General features: G+C 41.2%; 1 protein-coding gene across 2 annotated transcripts in view; it reads left to right on the top strand.

The window, feature by feature from the left end:
- The window catches only part of PRRX1 (paired related homeobox 1), a 72,799-nt gene that overhangs the window by 46,341 nt on the left and 9,558 nt on the right, over window positions 1–16,900 (top strand). For both annotated transcript variants that reach the window (XM_055323899.1, XM_055323900.1), the window contains exons 2-3: window positions 8,972–9,147; window positions 13,367–13,548. In XM_055323899.1, the coding sequence (XP_055179874.1) occupies window positions 8,972–9,147; window positions 13,367–13,548 (358 nt within the window). The remainder of the gene's footprint in view (window positions 1–8,971; window positions 9,148–13,366; window positions 13,549–16,900) is intronic.

Raw genomic sequence — 16,900 nt, 5'->3', positions numbered from 1 at the left:
GGGCTCCCGGTGCATGGAGCCTGCTTCTCCCTCTGCCTGTGTCTCTGCCTCTCTCTCTCTCTCTCTGTGTGACTATCATAAATAAATAAAAATTTAAAAAAAAAGAATTTAAAACACAATAGAAGGAAATGTGTATGCATAATTGTTGCGATTTTTAAAGGATGTATTGTTTATATCTTACATCTTTGACAGGATTGAAATGAAAAGATGTTATAGTGTGGCATATTCTTCCAAAACATATTAAGCTTTAGATCACTGTTTACATTTGGCTTTTCTTACTCCTAAAGAAGAATTTTATGGGTGCCTGGGTAGCACAGTCGGGTAAGTGTCCAACTCTTGGTTTTAGCTCAAGTCTTGATCTTATGGTCCTGGGATTGAACCCAGCATTGGAATCCACACTCAATGGGGAGTCTGCTTGAGATTCTCTCTCTCTCTCTCTCTCTCCCTCTGTCCCTCCTCCCATTGATGTGTGTGCCGTCTCTGAAATAAATATATAAACCTTAAAAAAGAGAGAATTTTAATTTCCTTTCACTTAAACATCATTTAAAAATATCAAGCTTCTTATGTTGACTATTTTAACATATTTGAGTCTTTGTATAGGTCTGTTGTCAATGACTAGAGCAACATCTCAGAGGGGCTTTACCTTTCTCTTCAGGCCCCCTCTTTTACTCTATATGGTGTTGTTACAGAATTATCTTGACTCTGCCTCTTATTGCAATGAAAATTCTGTTCCTTGTGGCTTTCTGTGTTGTAAGCTTCCTGTCCTACAGCTAAAACTTGAGATGAAAAAAAAAATGAAAAAAAAAAAGAGAAAAAATAACTTGAGATGAAAAAGGTAAGGAAGTGAGGTCATGCCTCTCTTCTTGAGTACTTAAATGCCTCAGGATAGCCTCTTTTGTCTTTTACCCAACTAAGAGTCATGTTCTTCATTGCTGTCCTTCCAGGAGCTGAGCTTCCTCATTAATGATGTACATCTCTTTCATTGCTCTCTGCTTTCAGTTGTGCTTTTTTTTAAAACCTTTTTTTCCCCCAGATTTTTCTTTAGAACATTAAAGTTTATTACAAAAAAAATTTTTTTTAAAAAGACAATTTAGAGTGCATACCTCCCATGAAGATACCAATTTCTGCTGCTAATGTCAAGATTGATGTTGTGTCTCTTACAAAATGACAACAGTCCCACTACAAAGGAAAAATGCCACCAGCAGAAGGCAGGAGCTTATGGCTCATCTAGAGCTCTGTTTGTAATCCTACTCAAATACCAGTACTTTCACAGGGACCACACACCTGGAATATGGCAAATTTAGAAAGCTTTTAAAATCTCAGTCAGAACTCACTCTTTTCCCAGAACTTTGCCTTTCTTGGTTTTCTTTTTATCCCTTTGGCATTTACCAACGTGCTCAGACATTTAGAAAAAAAAGTCACTGAATAAATATTGAGTAACATGACCTAAGTTTTGTGTTTTTAGACATGTGGCAACTGAATTAGTCAACCCAAGGCACACAGACTGGGAAATCACTGAATTTTCATAGCCTGACTTTAGCCCTTGGCCTTCTTCCTTTTTCTTGTCCTTTTTTTTTTTTTTAATTCATTTCTAGTGAGGTTACTTGTTAAAGGTGCCAGCGTCTTTACCTGTCTGTGAGTGTAGAATCTGCCTGCTTTCTGAATGTTTCCTCAAAATGTGAATTGAGAAAGGAAAATTGTCTTGTTAGAAAGCCAGGGGTTGACTAGGAGCAAAAAATGTCCCAAATGGGACTTTTCAGACAAACATCTGTGCCTGACTTTCATGGCACAATTTTGGATCAACCACCGTGTCTCAGATCTTGACTTTTAAAGCTTTTATTCATTTGTCAAGCTCCTGAGGTTTCAATCCTGCACTCCATAGTACTAATGAAGTCATATCACACATGAGAGTGGTTCTCTCACTTTCTCTATAGTTATACTGTGATAGAAATCTTACTGATTAAATACCAACAAACAGCAAAACAGCAGGAAAAAAAAAGAAATAACAGCAGTGGTTTTGAGCAGTCTGTCTCTGAAGAGAAACTGAAAGCAGTGGTGGGTGTGAAATCCAACACTTACCAAATGCCTACTATGTGCCAGACTATATGCCTACGATGTGTTCATTACATTGTCAAATGACCCTAGGAAATAAGTAATCTTACTTCTGTCTTACTGTTTTGTAAACGGAGTCTCAGAGAAGGAAGGCGCCTTATCTAGGGCCACACAGCCAGTAGGTAGCAGGGCCTGTGGGAGAGCACAGGTCATCGTGATTTCCAAGCCATTTCATCTTCTACTCCCTCCTCCACTATGCCTACTTCCCAGTGGCAGTTCAGTTGGGTCTGATGGGAACATTCTCATTTTCTGTTTTTTTTTTTTTTTTTTTTTTTTACATCTAGAAATGAATTGAAAAATAGGTAAATAAGTGATTCATCCACAGGGAAATTGGGAGTAGGTTACATATTTGAAGCCAAAATTTTATTTTATTTTTCATCAAAGAGAAGGTATTTGTTCAGCAATTGAATTCCTATAATAATAATTCCAATATATGAATATTTTACATCTGATCACTAATTTGTATTATTGAGCATCAAATGCACACATAAACTTTGTACCCCAAGGTTATAGTCGAAAATAGACTCAGAGTCACCTGGAAGATACCAGCATGGGGGAAATTATGCATATAGTTCCAAAAGAGAGTGAGGGTTCCAGCATGGAACTGCATGAAGATGCTCACTTTATATTGGGTCTCCATGGGGGTTCTGATTAGGAATCTTTTCAAAAATATGTCTCAAGAGAGTTAAAGTTAAGATAAGGTGATTCAGAGTTTTGGCTCTCTGGGAAAGTATCTGTCCTAGAGAGGTGCAAGGAACTATGCCAGACGAAGAGTCAAAAGTAGTACAAGTCCCATGAGGAAACCTCAGGCTCTTCGGTGTTCTGTCTTTCAATGAAGAGTCAGCTATCATGAGAGAGGTCAACACTGAACTACCTCTACAGAAAGCTGCTGTAGCTGCTGTAGCCTCTACCGGCTCAGCTTTTGGGTCAAAACTATTACAAATAATAATACCTCATAAGAGCATTTCATTCTCCAAAAGATGTATGTCCCTAAAATTACATTTGAGGTATTTTCATGCTTTTTCTAAGGTTTAGGTCTGATACTCAACTAAGAATAAGTAGTGTTACTTGCCAAGTTGACAGTAAAGAAAAAATATGCACATCAAGAACCATCGTGTGAAGTTGAAGGTCTGGCAGCTGCAGTGTGCCGATGTACCTGGAGGTGGATGTAGCTGCATAGCCGGGCGTCTGTTTGGCAGAGACCTGGTCAGTCTTGACAGTTGCTGGGCTTCAGTGCTGGAGGATCCCAGGTATGCTGTTGAGAAGGTGCGGATGTGCTGTTAAACTTGGCTTTCATCATTGTGATGCGCTAGGCTCAGTCTACATGGCAACAGTGTTGCCAGTGAAATGACCCATGTGCCATTTATCAGGGAACATATTAAAAGGATGCTGTCCTAATTGCAATTGGAGCTTAGTGTAACCAAAGAAACTCAAATGCATGCCACAGTTGTATCTTGCTGCTTTTCATAGGCCTTGCAGTAAAAGCTAAACAGTTTTTAGTGGCTTTTGCAATTATACTTCCCTTCAATTTTCCAAAGGTTGCAGGGCCCGAACCACACAAATCCCATTAAAGTAAGTAGTTGTTGTGCAATGTAAGTCCCTTTGAAAACATTCTTCAATGCCCATAAAATGATCAGCGGGCTGCTCTTTAGATCCGCTTGCCTGCCATGTTTTCAACCAAAAGGAAGAAGGCAAGCTTTGATGTGGTGGTTGGTCTCTGCTACTGAAGCTGGCGTTTTATCTTCTTGCATCAGATTTCTTTCCAAATTGATGTGACTCAGGCATACGAAACACATTTTTCTTCAGATTTTATTCCTAAAATATGTTCTTCTGTACCTTTAAATTATATTTGGCTGACCTATTTGGAATCTCCAAGGCTTCTCCCACCAGATGCAGAGCAGAAGAGGGTTGGGGTCTTTGGGAGTTAACTGGAGCCTGTCTGGCGAGTGCAAAGCTGCAGTGAGTAGGGGGTCTCGTGTGCTGCCTGGTCCTGCCATTTGAGAATGGCCCTCCTCATATTGTCTTCTCCACCCACCCTTCAGTGCAGTTTTGGCAGCCAGATGTGGAGTCCATAGTGAATTCCAGCCCAGAGCCAAGGACAGAGCTATTGTTCCCCTTAACTTGTATTTGAATGCGCAAGGGTCATCCCACCTAGGATTTAGGCTTCTTTTCCTGGAGCAGTGCTCACATGTGTCCTAATATCCCAATCCATCACAGACACCATTCTCTGTAGCATCTCTTTCTCACCTGTGTTTCTGCTTGTTTAAACTATTCCTTCATCTTGGAGCTGCTTTTCTACTGAGGAATAAAAATGAAGGACCAATTCCTGCATTTACAAGGGAATCAGAACCACACAGCTCCTCCCATCTGTAAATCTGAGTACTAACATATTTGAAAAAGAAACGGTGAAAGTTCTTTCTTCTACAAGTAAAGTTTTCCAGACACAAAAGATACTGTTAACCTAATTATTTACTGTGGACTATTAGAAAGAATAATTGGAATTCAGAAATTATTCAGCCCCTTAAAACTTCAGATGAATCACCAAAGTTCTAATTTTCTAGGACTGCTCCTATGCCACAGTACTACCATGACTCTTTCAAGATTTTATTGTCATGTAATATATCAAGAGACCCATCAGGGGAGCTGGTGGTTTGTAGTGGACAGTTGGTGGGATCTGAGTGAACGGTGGAAGATTTCAAAGAACTAAATCTTTTCTATAGGAATAGATGAGTCCACTGAGGTGACAAACATTTGCACAGATAGAACTGAACCATAATTTTTTAAAGTATTTGATTATACACTAAAACATATGTGGGGATCAAGAGACTAAAAGATCAATATGGATAGAAGTTATTAGCAAAGTCTTAGAGGAGGTAACAGTTGGGATGTGTCACAGAAAACAGAGATTATGAACTGTGTCCTAAAATGAAAGAAAGCGAAGGACTAATATGGTGATGTGGAGAAAAGATGGAAGATGGGGTTTGCTACTGTGCAAAAATCACCCTGCACATATTTAATTGATGAAGCAGAGACTTATGGAGGCCACTGAAAAAGAAAATTCAAGAACATCTGGATCAAAGTAGCTATTCTAGATGAGAATGTTTACATTTTTTAAAAGACTATACTGGTAGGAATGACAGCATGTGATAAACACAGACCCTCCATCTTAGACCCTCTTTATATAGCTCGTTTGGAAAAACTTGTATTTCCCATAAAATTGCCCTGGGGTAGTTGTTTTTTATTTGTATCTCTGATGCTTCATACAGCATGACTATTGTCATTTGCACTTGAGACTGGAGTGGAATTAGGAGTGCTGGCTTCTAGCTCTGGCTCAGGCATAGCTGGTATTGTGATTTGGGGAGAAGTCACTTCATTCTTTGAGGTTTAATTTACCTCATCTATAAAACAAGAGGGTGGAATTAGACAATTTCTCTGGCTTCATTTGATGCCAGTGTTTTATGACTCATGATTCCAAGTGAAAATACACCTGTGTTCACAAGGCCATTTTGCTGGTTTTTATTAGAAATCATGGCCGTAACTATATACTTGCAATTTACTCAATCATCCATGACTACATAAAGATACATAATCATTCATAAAATCCATAAACACCTTGGATTAGAAATATTACAATTTTGATAAAAATACATCCACATCTTCTGGTTATTTTGCAGCTTGGTGACTCCTACCCACTTCAGAATTCCAAAGTAGGAGATGCTTCCTGATGTCCAATTGGATATCAGTATTCTTGGACAGCATGTGTTAAAATCAGCCTTCTCCGTAACTGATTTTACAAAAAAGATGACCCGCCTGCAATAATAAAAACACACTGAATTCTCTCCCCTCTATTCAACCAGACTCTAGAATCTGCTAAAAGTGCTTATCACAGGCCCTTCATATGCCCCACATTTGTAAACCTCTGCAATGTTTATGTCTCCTCTCATGCAGCCCAGGAGACTGTGTTGGGTCCCGTCTTCTGTGTTCTTGGAGGAAAACAGAGAGTGCACAATTTGTGGTTAGCAAGCAAAGACAGCCGAGCCCAAGGGCTGCCGCTCAAACTGTCTCGGTTGCCCGCTCATTGTCTCCTTCCATTATACTTGCACTTTGGAGGACATTTGCCAGATCCAGACTCCTTGAACCCCTGTTATTTGTGTGTCTTTTCTCACCTTCAACATGATCTGGACTGGTGTTTTCATTTCTTAAAAACAACAAGAACAGTCACTGGGAAACTTTTGCTGGCCTCGTTTCAGGTCATCATAGCTATTTATTCTGTGTCATAAACTATAATTCTCCATTTCCCTTACTCCCACGTCAGGGGAGCTGGTGGTTTATAGTGGACAGTTGGTGGGATCTGAGTGAACGGTGGAAGATTTCAAAGAACCAAGAGACTGTGTAGCAGGTTGTAGTACTGAGAACAAAACATAAAACACTCTTGTTCTTGATCACAGTTTGGCCGTACAATAAGAAAAGGCTCATAAAACAGCATAAAGGCTTTGGAATTTGTGGTTATACCTGAGAAAGACTTTTCTTGAGGGAAGAAAACAAATCATAGGATTGGTTTAATAAAGTGTTTCCTTTATATGAATAAACATAATAGCCTAGGTTCTAATTGGTCTCAGTCCTGGGCAGGTATGGAATCTACGGATTTTTTTCCAGAGTCCTTCTCTGTTTAATAGGTGCATAAAATGCAGGTTGTAGTGCTATCAAAAAGGCCTGGATGACCTAGAGAGACCTCAGGTACAAGGCGGATAGAACCCTAGACAAAAAGATTTGGGAAAGGGAGTGAGAACAACATGAAAGCCTCCAAATATTTAAATTGGAAGGAGAACTCAGACGTAAGGCAACTGCTGAGTGTTGTTTGACCCCAGGTGTTTGAATTCTAGTGTGGATGTAATTGTAAATGAATTTTGCTGATAGGTGAATAGTGGAATAACCAGGGTATTGGCTGGAATATTCCAGGCTTTGATAGATCCCAGAAATCATGATAATTAAATTGGCTCCATTCTCAGGATGCCACAGACCTGACATTCTTACTAAAAGTGTCATAGTGACTTCTTCAAAGCAATGATCCTGGTTGAGATGATCAACTGTGAACACAACTCTAAAACTGAAAGAATGAGTGTCAGCACTTTCTTAGCTGGAGGAATGGAATTGGAATCATATGGGATTTTTCAACAAAAATGACAAGAAAAGTTTCACATTCAACAAGCACTTACTATATCTGGGTATTTTAAATATCCAGAGGAAATGTCCATTCTAAGCTTCTATTCTGGAAAGGCAGTACTCATAAAGAAGGAGTCTCTGATCAAAACCACTTAGAGGCCTCATTGTCAGGCACTAAGAGATCTGGGCCATGAGCTCCTGGATTTAAGCTACACTTTGAATCCCCACCCAAATTTGGAACATGCCCTCAATTTGTGATAAGAATAATATTACAGCTCAGGTAGGTATTACTTTTCCTTAGGACATCATCATTCATGCTAGTTGCTTTTTTTTTTAAGTAGGCTCTACGCCTTGCATGGAGCCCAATGTGGGGCTTGAACTAAGATCAAGACCCAAGCTGAAATCAAGAGTCGGATGCTTAACCAACTGAGCACCAAGGCACCCCCAGTTGCTTTCTTGAGTGTGTTTTGCATTTATAGTTAGAGAGGATCAGAATGCCTCACGTGTTTGAAAAAAATGGCTGAGACCTACTCTCTATTGAATGTGGAGCAAGAGACCAAGCCCTGCTTTCCCCCATCCTCACTCTCATTTCCCCTGTTTTGCTTTGAGCATAGAGTCTGAAGGGAGGGCCATCGGAAGTAGAAGTTCAGTTCATCAGGTAGAGCATGTGTCTTGGGCCTCGGCACCTCCCTGCTCTAAATCTCTGGGCACTGCATGGTCTCTGTAGTGGCTGAGACCTCATGGGGATGGTTTGATGTGGGTGGTAGCACAGTTGGTGTTCTTCTCAGCTTCACACCACCATCATTCCTACCAACACTGACACGGGCAGCAGGACTAGAGCATGCTACCCTCTTACTTCTGTGGGCAGGCTGGATGAGCAGCTTGCCAAGGTGTCTTTGGGGGAACTGAGAGGAAAGCAAGGGGGGGAACTTCACAGGTGAAAACTTGGGTTCATGATTCTCCAAAGGTTCTGGGTAAAAGTGTTTCAGAGACCTTTCAGTACTGTTCCCTGTACTTGTGTTCTCACAGGGCAAGTCCCAGGCCAGTGCTGGCTTGGGCTGATGGTGTCGGAGCACCATCCCTGATCTAGGCTGGGGCCTCTGAAGCATGCTTTAGCAAGAGCATGGAGCCTTGAGCAAATGTAGCTAGGAATGACTTGGTGTTTCCAGGGAAATGCGTGATAAAATAGGAGTCCCTCTAATCAGTTTGAACACATTTTTTCCTCTCTAACTCTGCCTTTGTGTTTATGTGGGTATGTTGAGGAGAAGGAACCAGGAAATAGTTGGTTTCTTTGCTTATGAAACTACAAATGAACATAATATAACATAAAACAAATAAGGTCCAAAGCAATTTACTCATCTTCCCCTTCTTCTTCCAGAGAACGTGGTTAGGAGTAAAAATTTCCTTTAGCCATCTTTGCAAAAAGCCTCAAGAGGCATGCAAGAAATGTCTCTCTATCAACTCAGACCTGCTCCCAGATTTAGAAGCAGCAGCCGGAGATGGGGGGGTCCTTGGCCTGTGATGTCAAAAAGCACCAATGCCCCCATCTGAACACTGAAAGTGACATTTGCTCTAACACTTTATTAAGAATGTGAGCAAAAGAAACGACCTCTTACTGTAGATGTTCAGCAAATGAGTGTAAACGGGGACCCCTGACATGACTTTCACTCCTTAGCATCAATTTCTCTTGCTCCAGATGATCAGCTGAACTCTGAGGAGAAGAAGAAGAGAAAGCAGCGGAGGAATAGGACAACCTTCAACAGCAGCCAGCTGCAGGCTCTGGAGCGCGTCTTTGAGCGAACACACTACCCAGACGCCTTCGTGCGAGAGGACCTTGCCCGCCGGGTGAACCTCACCGAGGCCAGAGTGCAGGTAACCCAAGTACCATATCAGGGGTGTGTCTCTGCAGACTGCTCACAACCACCAATCATTGGTTTCAGGCAGGTGCTCCTACTAAGAAAGATGACAAAGAGGGAGCATGAGGACAGAATCAGACCCTAACTGGGTTTCTTTGGACAGCATAGTATTTTTAAAAATCAACTCTAAGCCCTTAGGTGGGCAGAATAGGCCCTGCTACGAGTCTCCCCCGTCATAGCTACCTGCCCTTGCAGATTCCTGGTGCAGACATTGTCCTTCTGAGCATTTGACTCTGCATCTTCCACCCCAGCTTTCGATTTGACCTTTAGGATGGCCACAGAGATGAATTCTCTGCTCCCACCTCAGTTTTCCTTCCCTGACTTTGGGAGTGTACAAACCTGCAAGAAATTTATTATAAATGCATATAATTGTGGACGCGGGTGGGAATGGAAATGAGTACATCAAAGACCTCACATTTGGCAACTGCGTGAAGACCTCCTTCCAGTAGATGGTTTTGTGTTTCTGTGAAGTGAAGAAGGGCAAGGGCATATAGGACAGAGAAGAAAGAGAACAGCCTTTCTTTCCAACATTCATGCCATGACACATCAACTTCAATACAGACATCTAGAAACAATAAAACCTGGGATGAGTTATAATGATGATAATCATAGAATTAACTAGCGCTACTTGAACCCTTATATGCCAAGAGCTCTACATGAGGTAGTCTGTTTAATCATCATGCCAGTTCAGTGAAGTGGATGGTATTCTTCATCTTGCAGATGTGGAAACTGAGGCCCAATGAGTTTCCAGTGTTCTGCCCAGTGTCACATAGCCAGCAAGCAGCTCAGCTGGGATTTGATTGCAGATATGCAAAGTTCACCCTTTTAAGCACTAGAGAGACTTTGGATAAGTAAGAGTCTCTTGGCTCAGTACTTCCTCAAGAAGTGCCTTCCTTTCCCTGCTGAAAGTAGAGAGAGAGATTCATTGTCTTCTATAGAGCTGGTGGTAGGCTGCCATTCTGATAGGGGAGGGGTGGATTAGGCCAATCTGTCTTGTCTTCTTGATGAAATTATTTTTTTGTATATTTGTGCTCAGTCTGGACTTGAGGGACTTCTTTCTGCAACTGACAAATCTCTTGGCCAACAGGGACCTACGCTAGACCCCATGGGCATTGGGGTGGGAACCATGTCTGTGCCATGAGATGGGGCATACAATAAGGGACACTTGTTGAGTTGATGGAGAGGGGCCTGAAGATCCCTTCAGCCTGTTGAGAAAGTCTGTGGGAGTTCTGCCCATAGGGAAGCAATGACTTCACCTAGAAGTGCTCTGTAGGGGAAAACAAGAGGTCAGCAACAAAAAGGAAAGTTGCCTAGACTCCTAACCCACATGGGTTAGGAGAAAGCGTGAGGCACTCAGCACTGTTTGGCAATCCCTCACGGCTCAGGTGAGAATGACCCACAGGATCTGCAGGGACAAGACTCAGTTTTGCTGTCTGGATTCCGCCATCCAAAGCAAAACCCTGAGGTTTGCCTTCCCACATCCTCTTCTCCCATGCTGCTAACCACAGCTCTCCAAACATGCTCTGGATTTCCACTCTTAAATCCCTTCCTCTCCCTTCAAACCCCCCATATCTTCTATGCCCCAAGTCTGGCCTGCTGCAGTGCAATGAGTAATTTTAGACCAATAACCCACAGTACCTAGAAGCACCACTTTTACCCTGATGATTTGAATTGTAAATACAGATACCTGGACTAGGCAGTGCTGGAATTTTTTTTTTTTTAATGTGAAAGAGCAGTTTGTGAGCTGATCTTACCCTACATTACAAAAATAAACAAATGCTTTCTTATATGTGGAAACTACTTTCTCCTCGTTTCTCACCCTGCTATGTTCTAATCCCTCGGACCTGTGGACATTTTGTATGTGGGCAGGACAGAGTTCTCCCTCCACAACTCTATTCCTCCTCCATGAAGTTCACCTTCCCCTATTCTGCACTGCTCTCTTCTGGCCCTGTCCTTCTTTATAGCATTTATCACAACAGGACACCTATTATATTGAGTTGTATCTGAGCCAACTTCCCCAACTAGAATCCTCTTGGATGGAGGCCATATCTTACCATTTTTGCAAAGTTCACTTTTTTCCCTCTCTTTCTTTTTCCTCTCCTTTCTTGCCCCTCACCCCCAAACATCTATCAAGCATCTATTAGACTCTTGGAACTGTTCTGATTTACTGGGGGTGAGTAAGACACTGGCCCTCTCCTTAAGGGTATTGTAGACTGGAGGCAGAGAAGATGGATGCGCCTGCCATACTGTTATGATATAGTAAGATGATTCCTACACTAAAGGAATATATGAGAATTGGCGATAGACCAGAGGCAGGAATATGCCCAGGGAAAAGGGGAGAAAATACACATATATTAAGCACCCATTCTGTGCCAACTCTCATGACAGCCCTGTGAGTATTATTTTCTCCATGTGGTTAGGAGACAAAGGATCAGAGGCATTAAATAACTATTCAATGACAAATTTTTTGAGTAGTGGGGCCAGTATTTCAATCCAACTCTGTTAGACTTTAAAGTCACATTCTTTCCACTACAACTCTTTACAGAGAAGGCAATATTAAAGTCCAATATTGACAAGCAAGTCTTTGAACACCTGAGCGAAGAGCGGGGGGAGTGGGAGACTACCACAGGCAGAGGGAACATTCGGTGTGAGTACGAAAGGGGGGAATAACTGAATACATCTGGTAGTCTCGAGCCCACGGGAGGAGCTGAAGTGATGGAGGGCCAGTGCATGAGGTCCAAGTGATGCAGAATGTGGCTGGGTTGGTGGACCAGAACTAATTCCTGAACAGCCTGTGTTCTATGGTAAGAAGTTTTGACTTTATCCTGTAAATGATGGAGAGCCAGTGGATGATATACAGCAGGTGTGAACATGATCCCTTTGCATTTAATATGATAAATGTAATAGTAATGCCAGGGACATGTGAGAAACAAAAGAGCTGGGCATGTGTGAAGCGTGAAATCGAGGTCCAAACTCTCCTTTCCTGTTTTCTGCCTGGGCCCTTCCATGGACTCAACTCCAAGGGGTACCAGCCTCATGGTGTTTTATACCAATGTTGCTCCCAGGAGTCCTTCAACTATCCCCAACTCCAAACCATACAATTCCTTTCTCCCATGCCTTGTTATGAATTTCTGTAATTGTACCTAAAAGACTTGTTCTGTAGTTTTTCAAACTTACATGTCTGTCTTCTTTTAATAGACTGTGAGCTGCTTATGAAGAAAGACTAAGTCTCATCTCTCTATTCCTGGCAATTAGCACAGTCTGGAACAGGACAGGGACCCCATAAAGATTTCTTGAATGAGTAAACGATTGTATAAAATTCCATGGCATTTTGGAAGACTTGTATGACCATGAGTCAGATATCCTTGAGCACAGAAACTCAGCCATTTATTATTTGAGTGAACTTCCATGAGATTACTTAATCTCATCAAACCTTGTTTCTTCAACTCTGAAATAGAACAAATAAAACCTAATGTATGGAATGGCCATGACAAGTAGAAGTAATAATGTATGCAATGTGCTTATGGGAGTTCCTGGCCCTAGTAGCACTTGATAAATGCTGTATGTGTTATGAGCTATAGCTGACACGGTCTCTAGCTGCTCTTCCCTGTTATCTCTTTGCTCTTCCCCTGGTGCTCCTTGCACCTTTCAAATGAGCCACTTGCTTTGTCAGTTCTTGCTGCAGGCACCATTTGTGAGATGAGGAATTTTCAATTTCAATGTGTGATAAGTTTTTTGAAAGTAGATGATATTTTCACCTTTTGAAGAATTTTGAAAAACAAACAAACAAAAAAATTTTAAGTCATGGTATCCATGGCAGAAGTCTAATAAGGTTTCTCTCTTTTCCTTGATGACAAAACAACAGGATCATAACCCATATTTTGCTGCTCTTTGGGTTAGTGGTGGATCTCATCTCTGGAGGCATGATTATGGAAGTCCCTCTGGGTTCTGTTTCATAGTCTTCTTTGCTGATAGAATAACTCACTACTGTGGCCCAGCAGGGAAGGACTGTGGCATCTTTGTATTGTTGTGGGAAGAATTCTGTACCTGCATCTTCCTTGGGGAGGGGTTATACGGTAACGTTGGCCAGGGCATTGTTCCTTATTTGTGTAACCTCTTCATCTTTGTCTTCCTCTTCCTCCTTGTGCCCTGCTGCCCTCCTGACACTCTTCCAGGTGTGGTTTCAGAACCGAAGAGCCAAATTCCGCAGGAATGAGAGAGCCATGCTGGCCAATAAAAACGCTTCCCTCCTCAAATCCTACTCAGGGGACGTGACTGCTGTGGAGCAGCCCATCGTACCTCGTCCTGCTCCACGACCCACCGATTATCTCTCCTGGGGGACGGCCTCTCCGTACAGGTGAATGACTGGCCCACCCCCCCTTGCTCCACTTCCACACGTTTCTCAGCGGTCGGTCACATTCAAAGCTGCTGGTGCGGCTGGCTGACATTTCTTACTGGGTTAACCTCTTCAGAGACATTCAACTTGCTGACACCCCCAGATTTTCACAGGAGATCACTAGTTGCCCCAGGAGCAGGGTTTGGGGCAGAAGATAGAGGGCAGGCCATCAGCAATCTTCTCTTGGACTCAGGAACTCTTGCAAAGGTTTCAAAGATGAGGAAGAATCTAAAAGAAAAGATCATTAAGCTATGTCCCAAGTCCCTCTTGCAACTATTCAGGAACAAAACTTGACTCCATTTCCAAATTTAAAATAGGTGTGTTTCGTCATGCTCAAGTAGAAATTTAACTTGTAAGGCTCCAAGTGTAGGCTTGAAGGCAAACTTTACAGTAAAACTGATTTTGAATTAAAAGAAGAAAAGGAAGGAGAGATAAAGGAAGGGAAGAGGGAAGGAGAAAGACAGAGACAGAGAGGGAAGGAAGGGAAATCCACGACTATTCTGATCACGCTCATGGCCACAGTCCATTATTAGCAGGTGGGGATGTCTTATGATCCAAAAATACCTTCCTGTTCTATTGTAAATTCTTACCTATGCATCTGAAGTTCTTTGGGGTCAGTTTGTGCGGGGCATTTAAAATATAAAAGCAATGTATAATTTACACAAAATTTTTATATTAAAAGGTGAAGAATTTTAAAGAAGCAAATAACAGAGTACTATTTCAATATCTTGGAGAGGCTTTTAATCTCCATTTATTATGATGTTCAGATAATACAAGTTAATGTCCAGGGGAAGCTGAGACCCAAGTGCCTAAAGCATCCTCATTGTTCAAAAGTGCCTTTCTTTGAACCTAAACCTGATTACTCTTAGAAACCAGGTCAAGGCTGGTTGCTCTCTCTGACCAATCACAGTGGAGGAAGTATTCACAGATTCATTTATTATGCTTTTATTTGCCTTTTTTATTGCTAAAGTTAATTAATGCTTCAAGGAAAGGTCTAAAACTAATTATAGGAGATTATCTTCCAGCTAAAGCTGAACTCCTAATGTGAAATACCACATTTGTGAAATGCAAATATTTTACAGAAATTGATGGTTTTAATCAAAGATAAGGCCTCACCTAAATGTTCTTTCTGTTCCAAATCAATTCCTTGAAAGAAATGCCATGAATGTACTTGGATTTTTTCTTTTAAATCCCCCATTGTGAAATTAGCCTGAATTACATTGGTTTTGGTACTTAGAGACCCCATGCCTGAGAAATTGGAAATTTCTATAGCTCTCAGATATAGTAAGCCTCGCTGATTTCAAAAGATCAGTCCTATCTAAATATCTAATTTAAAATTTAGACTCTTTTCCCATAGGACTTTCCAAAAACACATTTTGGAGACCATTGTGAAATCACATATTCTTTAATATTTTCAATACGTAGAAGACTGCTCTGTTTCTCGATAAATATTGGTAGCTCACAGACTCACTAAATGGCTTGGGAAATGGATGTGGTTCAAAGCTTGATGTTTCAAGGTCTCTGGTTTGAATTTGGTCATGACCAGGAAGTATTGCACCTTTTCCTGCCTGGGTCCCAATTAGGAACTTTTCACACCAGCTCTAAACCATCCAGATGGCTGCCACATAGTCCTTACCAGTGGGAGCCTGAGGGCAGTACAGTGTGTGGCAGTACAGTGTGTGTAGGGCTGAAATCCTCCCTGAATTAATATTGGATCAGACTGCCTGCATCTCAGCGAAAGGTGAAGCCCTGGTGCCTGCATCACACATATTTTGTATGTGTGCATCTAACTGTAATTATTAACATGCAGTTTATGTGTGCCTTTTTTGGAAATGTTCTATTTTATTTTGAAAGATTATGTAGAAATACTAGATACTTTTAAAAAAATTCATAATGCCACCATCTTGACATAACTAGTTTGTTTATTTTTGCAATTAGAGTTCAGTATTTTATATAGTGTAGCTTTAGTGTACATATTTTGTATTCTGCTGTTTTCATTTAAAAGTCATATAAACTAGTGCTTTTTATGCATTTCATGGTATACTTTTATATAATTTTTTCTCTTAGATACAGAGTTTGTAAAAAAAATAATTAAAAGTCTCATAGAATCTGATTGTTCATATTCTGTATGAGGAATAAATTAATCTCCAGATAGAAGTAGAAGAATGATGGTTTAAAGCAGTAATTTAATCAATATCAATGTTTTTGACCCAATGTTTACTGAAGTGTTTATATTTTGGTTAATTTCTAAAAGTGGCAAGCTCTTCTGTTACCCGGAGATTTTTCTGCTATGTTTAGAACCAGAATACATTACGGTTTCACATTTTGAAGCTTGGTAGGAAACATGTCTTGTTTAGGAAACATAAAAGAGAAACAAGTGATGAAAAGCAAAGGAAATGATAGACCTTCTGTGTTATAAAAAAAAAATAATTGGCTATTTCTTTTGGTACATTGATGTCAAGTTAGTTATCTCACATGTGACATTCATTAAAAGGCATTTCTTTTGGTTAATCCTTGGAACGCTCCTGTGTGCTAGCTCTGTCCTTGCTCTGGTTTCAAAGAAGAAACTGAACACTAAGCCTTCAGCAAGCAGAATAAGACCCAGTGCTCGTGATCCTTGTTTCTGTTGAGCAATTAGGCCACATCACCATATTTTCATTCAAATTAAACTTGCATTCCATTGAACATAGTAAAAAGTGTAAGACTTGGAACCTATGTAAACATGCCCTTTGGATTCATTGTCTATCTCAGATCAGTGAAGCACGCCTGTGGCTAAGAGTCACCTTCTGGGGTGTTTCACCCCCTGGGATGACTGATGTGGCTTGGTCATACAGCCCAGGGACAGTGAGCAAACAGTTTTGCCAGAGAGGACAGTTTGCTGACTTCCACAGCTCTCCCCTGGAAGAGGAGAGGAGGAAACCAAGACTCAAAGCAATTGTTTGCATATGGTCAGAATTATGAGATGGGATATTAGCCAACACATTTTTTGCTGGGTGTCTTTTATATCCAGAGTGGTGGCTGTATAATTTATCATTCAAGCTGGAACACGTTTAAGAGTGAAAGGGGGGTGCTATTAATAATGACACCAGAACAACAGGCGTAACTGAGGACATATGGTTCATCCTGTTTATAGCATGACATGGCCTCGTCTGTTCCCTTGAGCATCTTGTAGGTGATGACGTCAGGCAGGCAACTGAGTCACCAGGAGGAGTAAACATTCTCTCACAGACACTACTGTCCTGGCAGGTACCCTCTTCATCTACCCATAGCCAGTTGAGGGAAGCTCGTTTCTGGCACATATGCCCATTGCTTA

Source organism: Nyctereutes procyonoides, unplaced genomic scaffold (assembly GCF_905146905.1).
Source record: "Nyctereutes procyonoides isolate TBG_1078 unplaced genomic scaffold, NYPRO_anot_genome, whole genome shotgun sequence".
NCBI classification, from domain to species: Eukaryota; Metazoa; Chordata; class Mammalia; order Carnivora; family Canidae; genus Nyctereutes; species Nyctereutes procyonoides.
The sequence above is the reverse complement of the archived record's forward strand: the minus strand, read 5'-3'. Positions and strand labels throughout refer to the sequence as shown.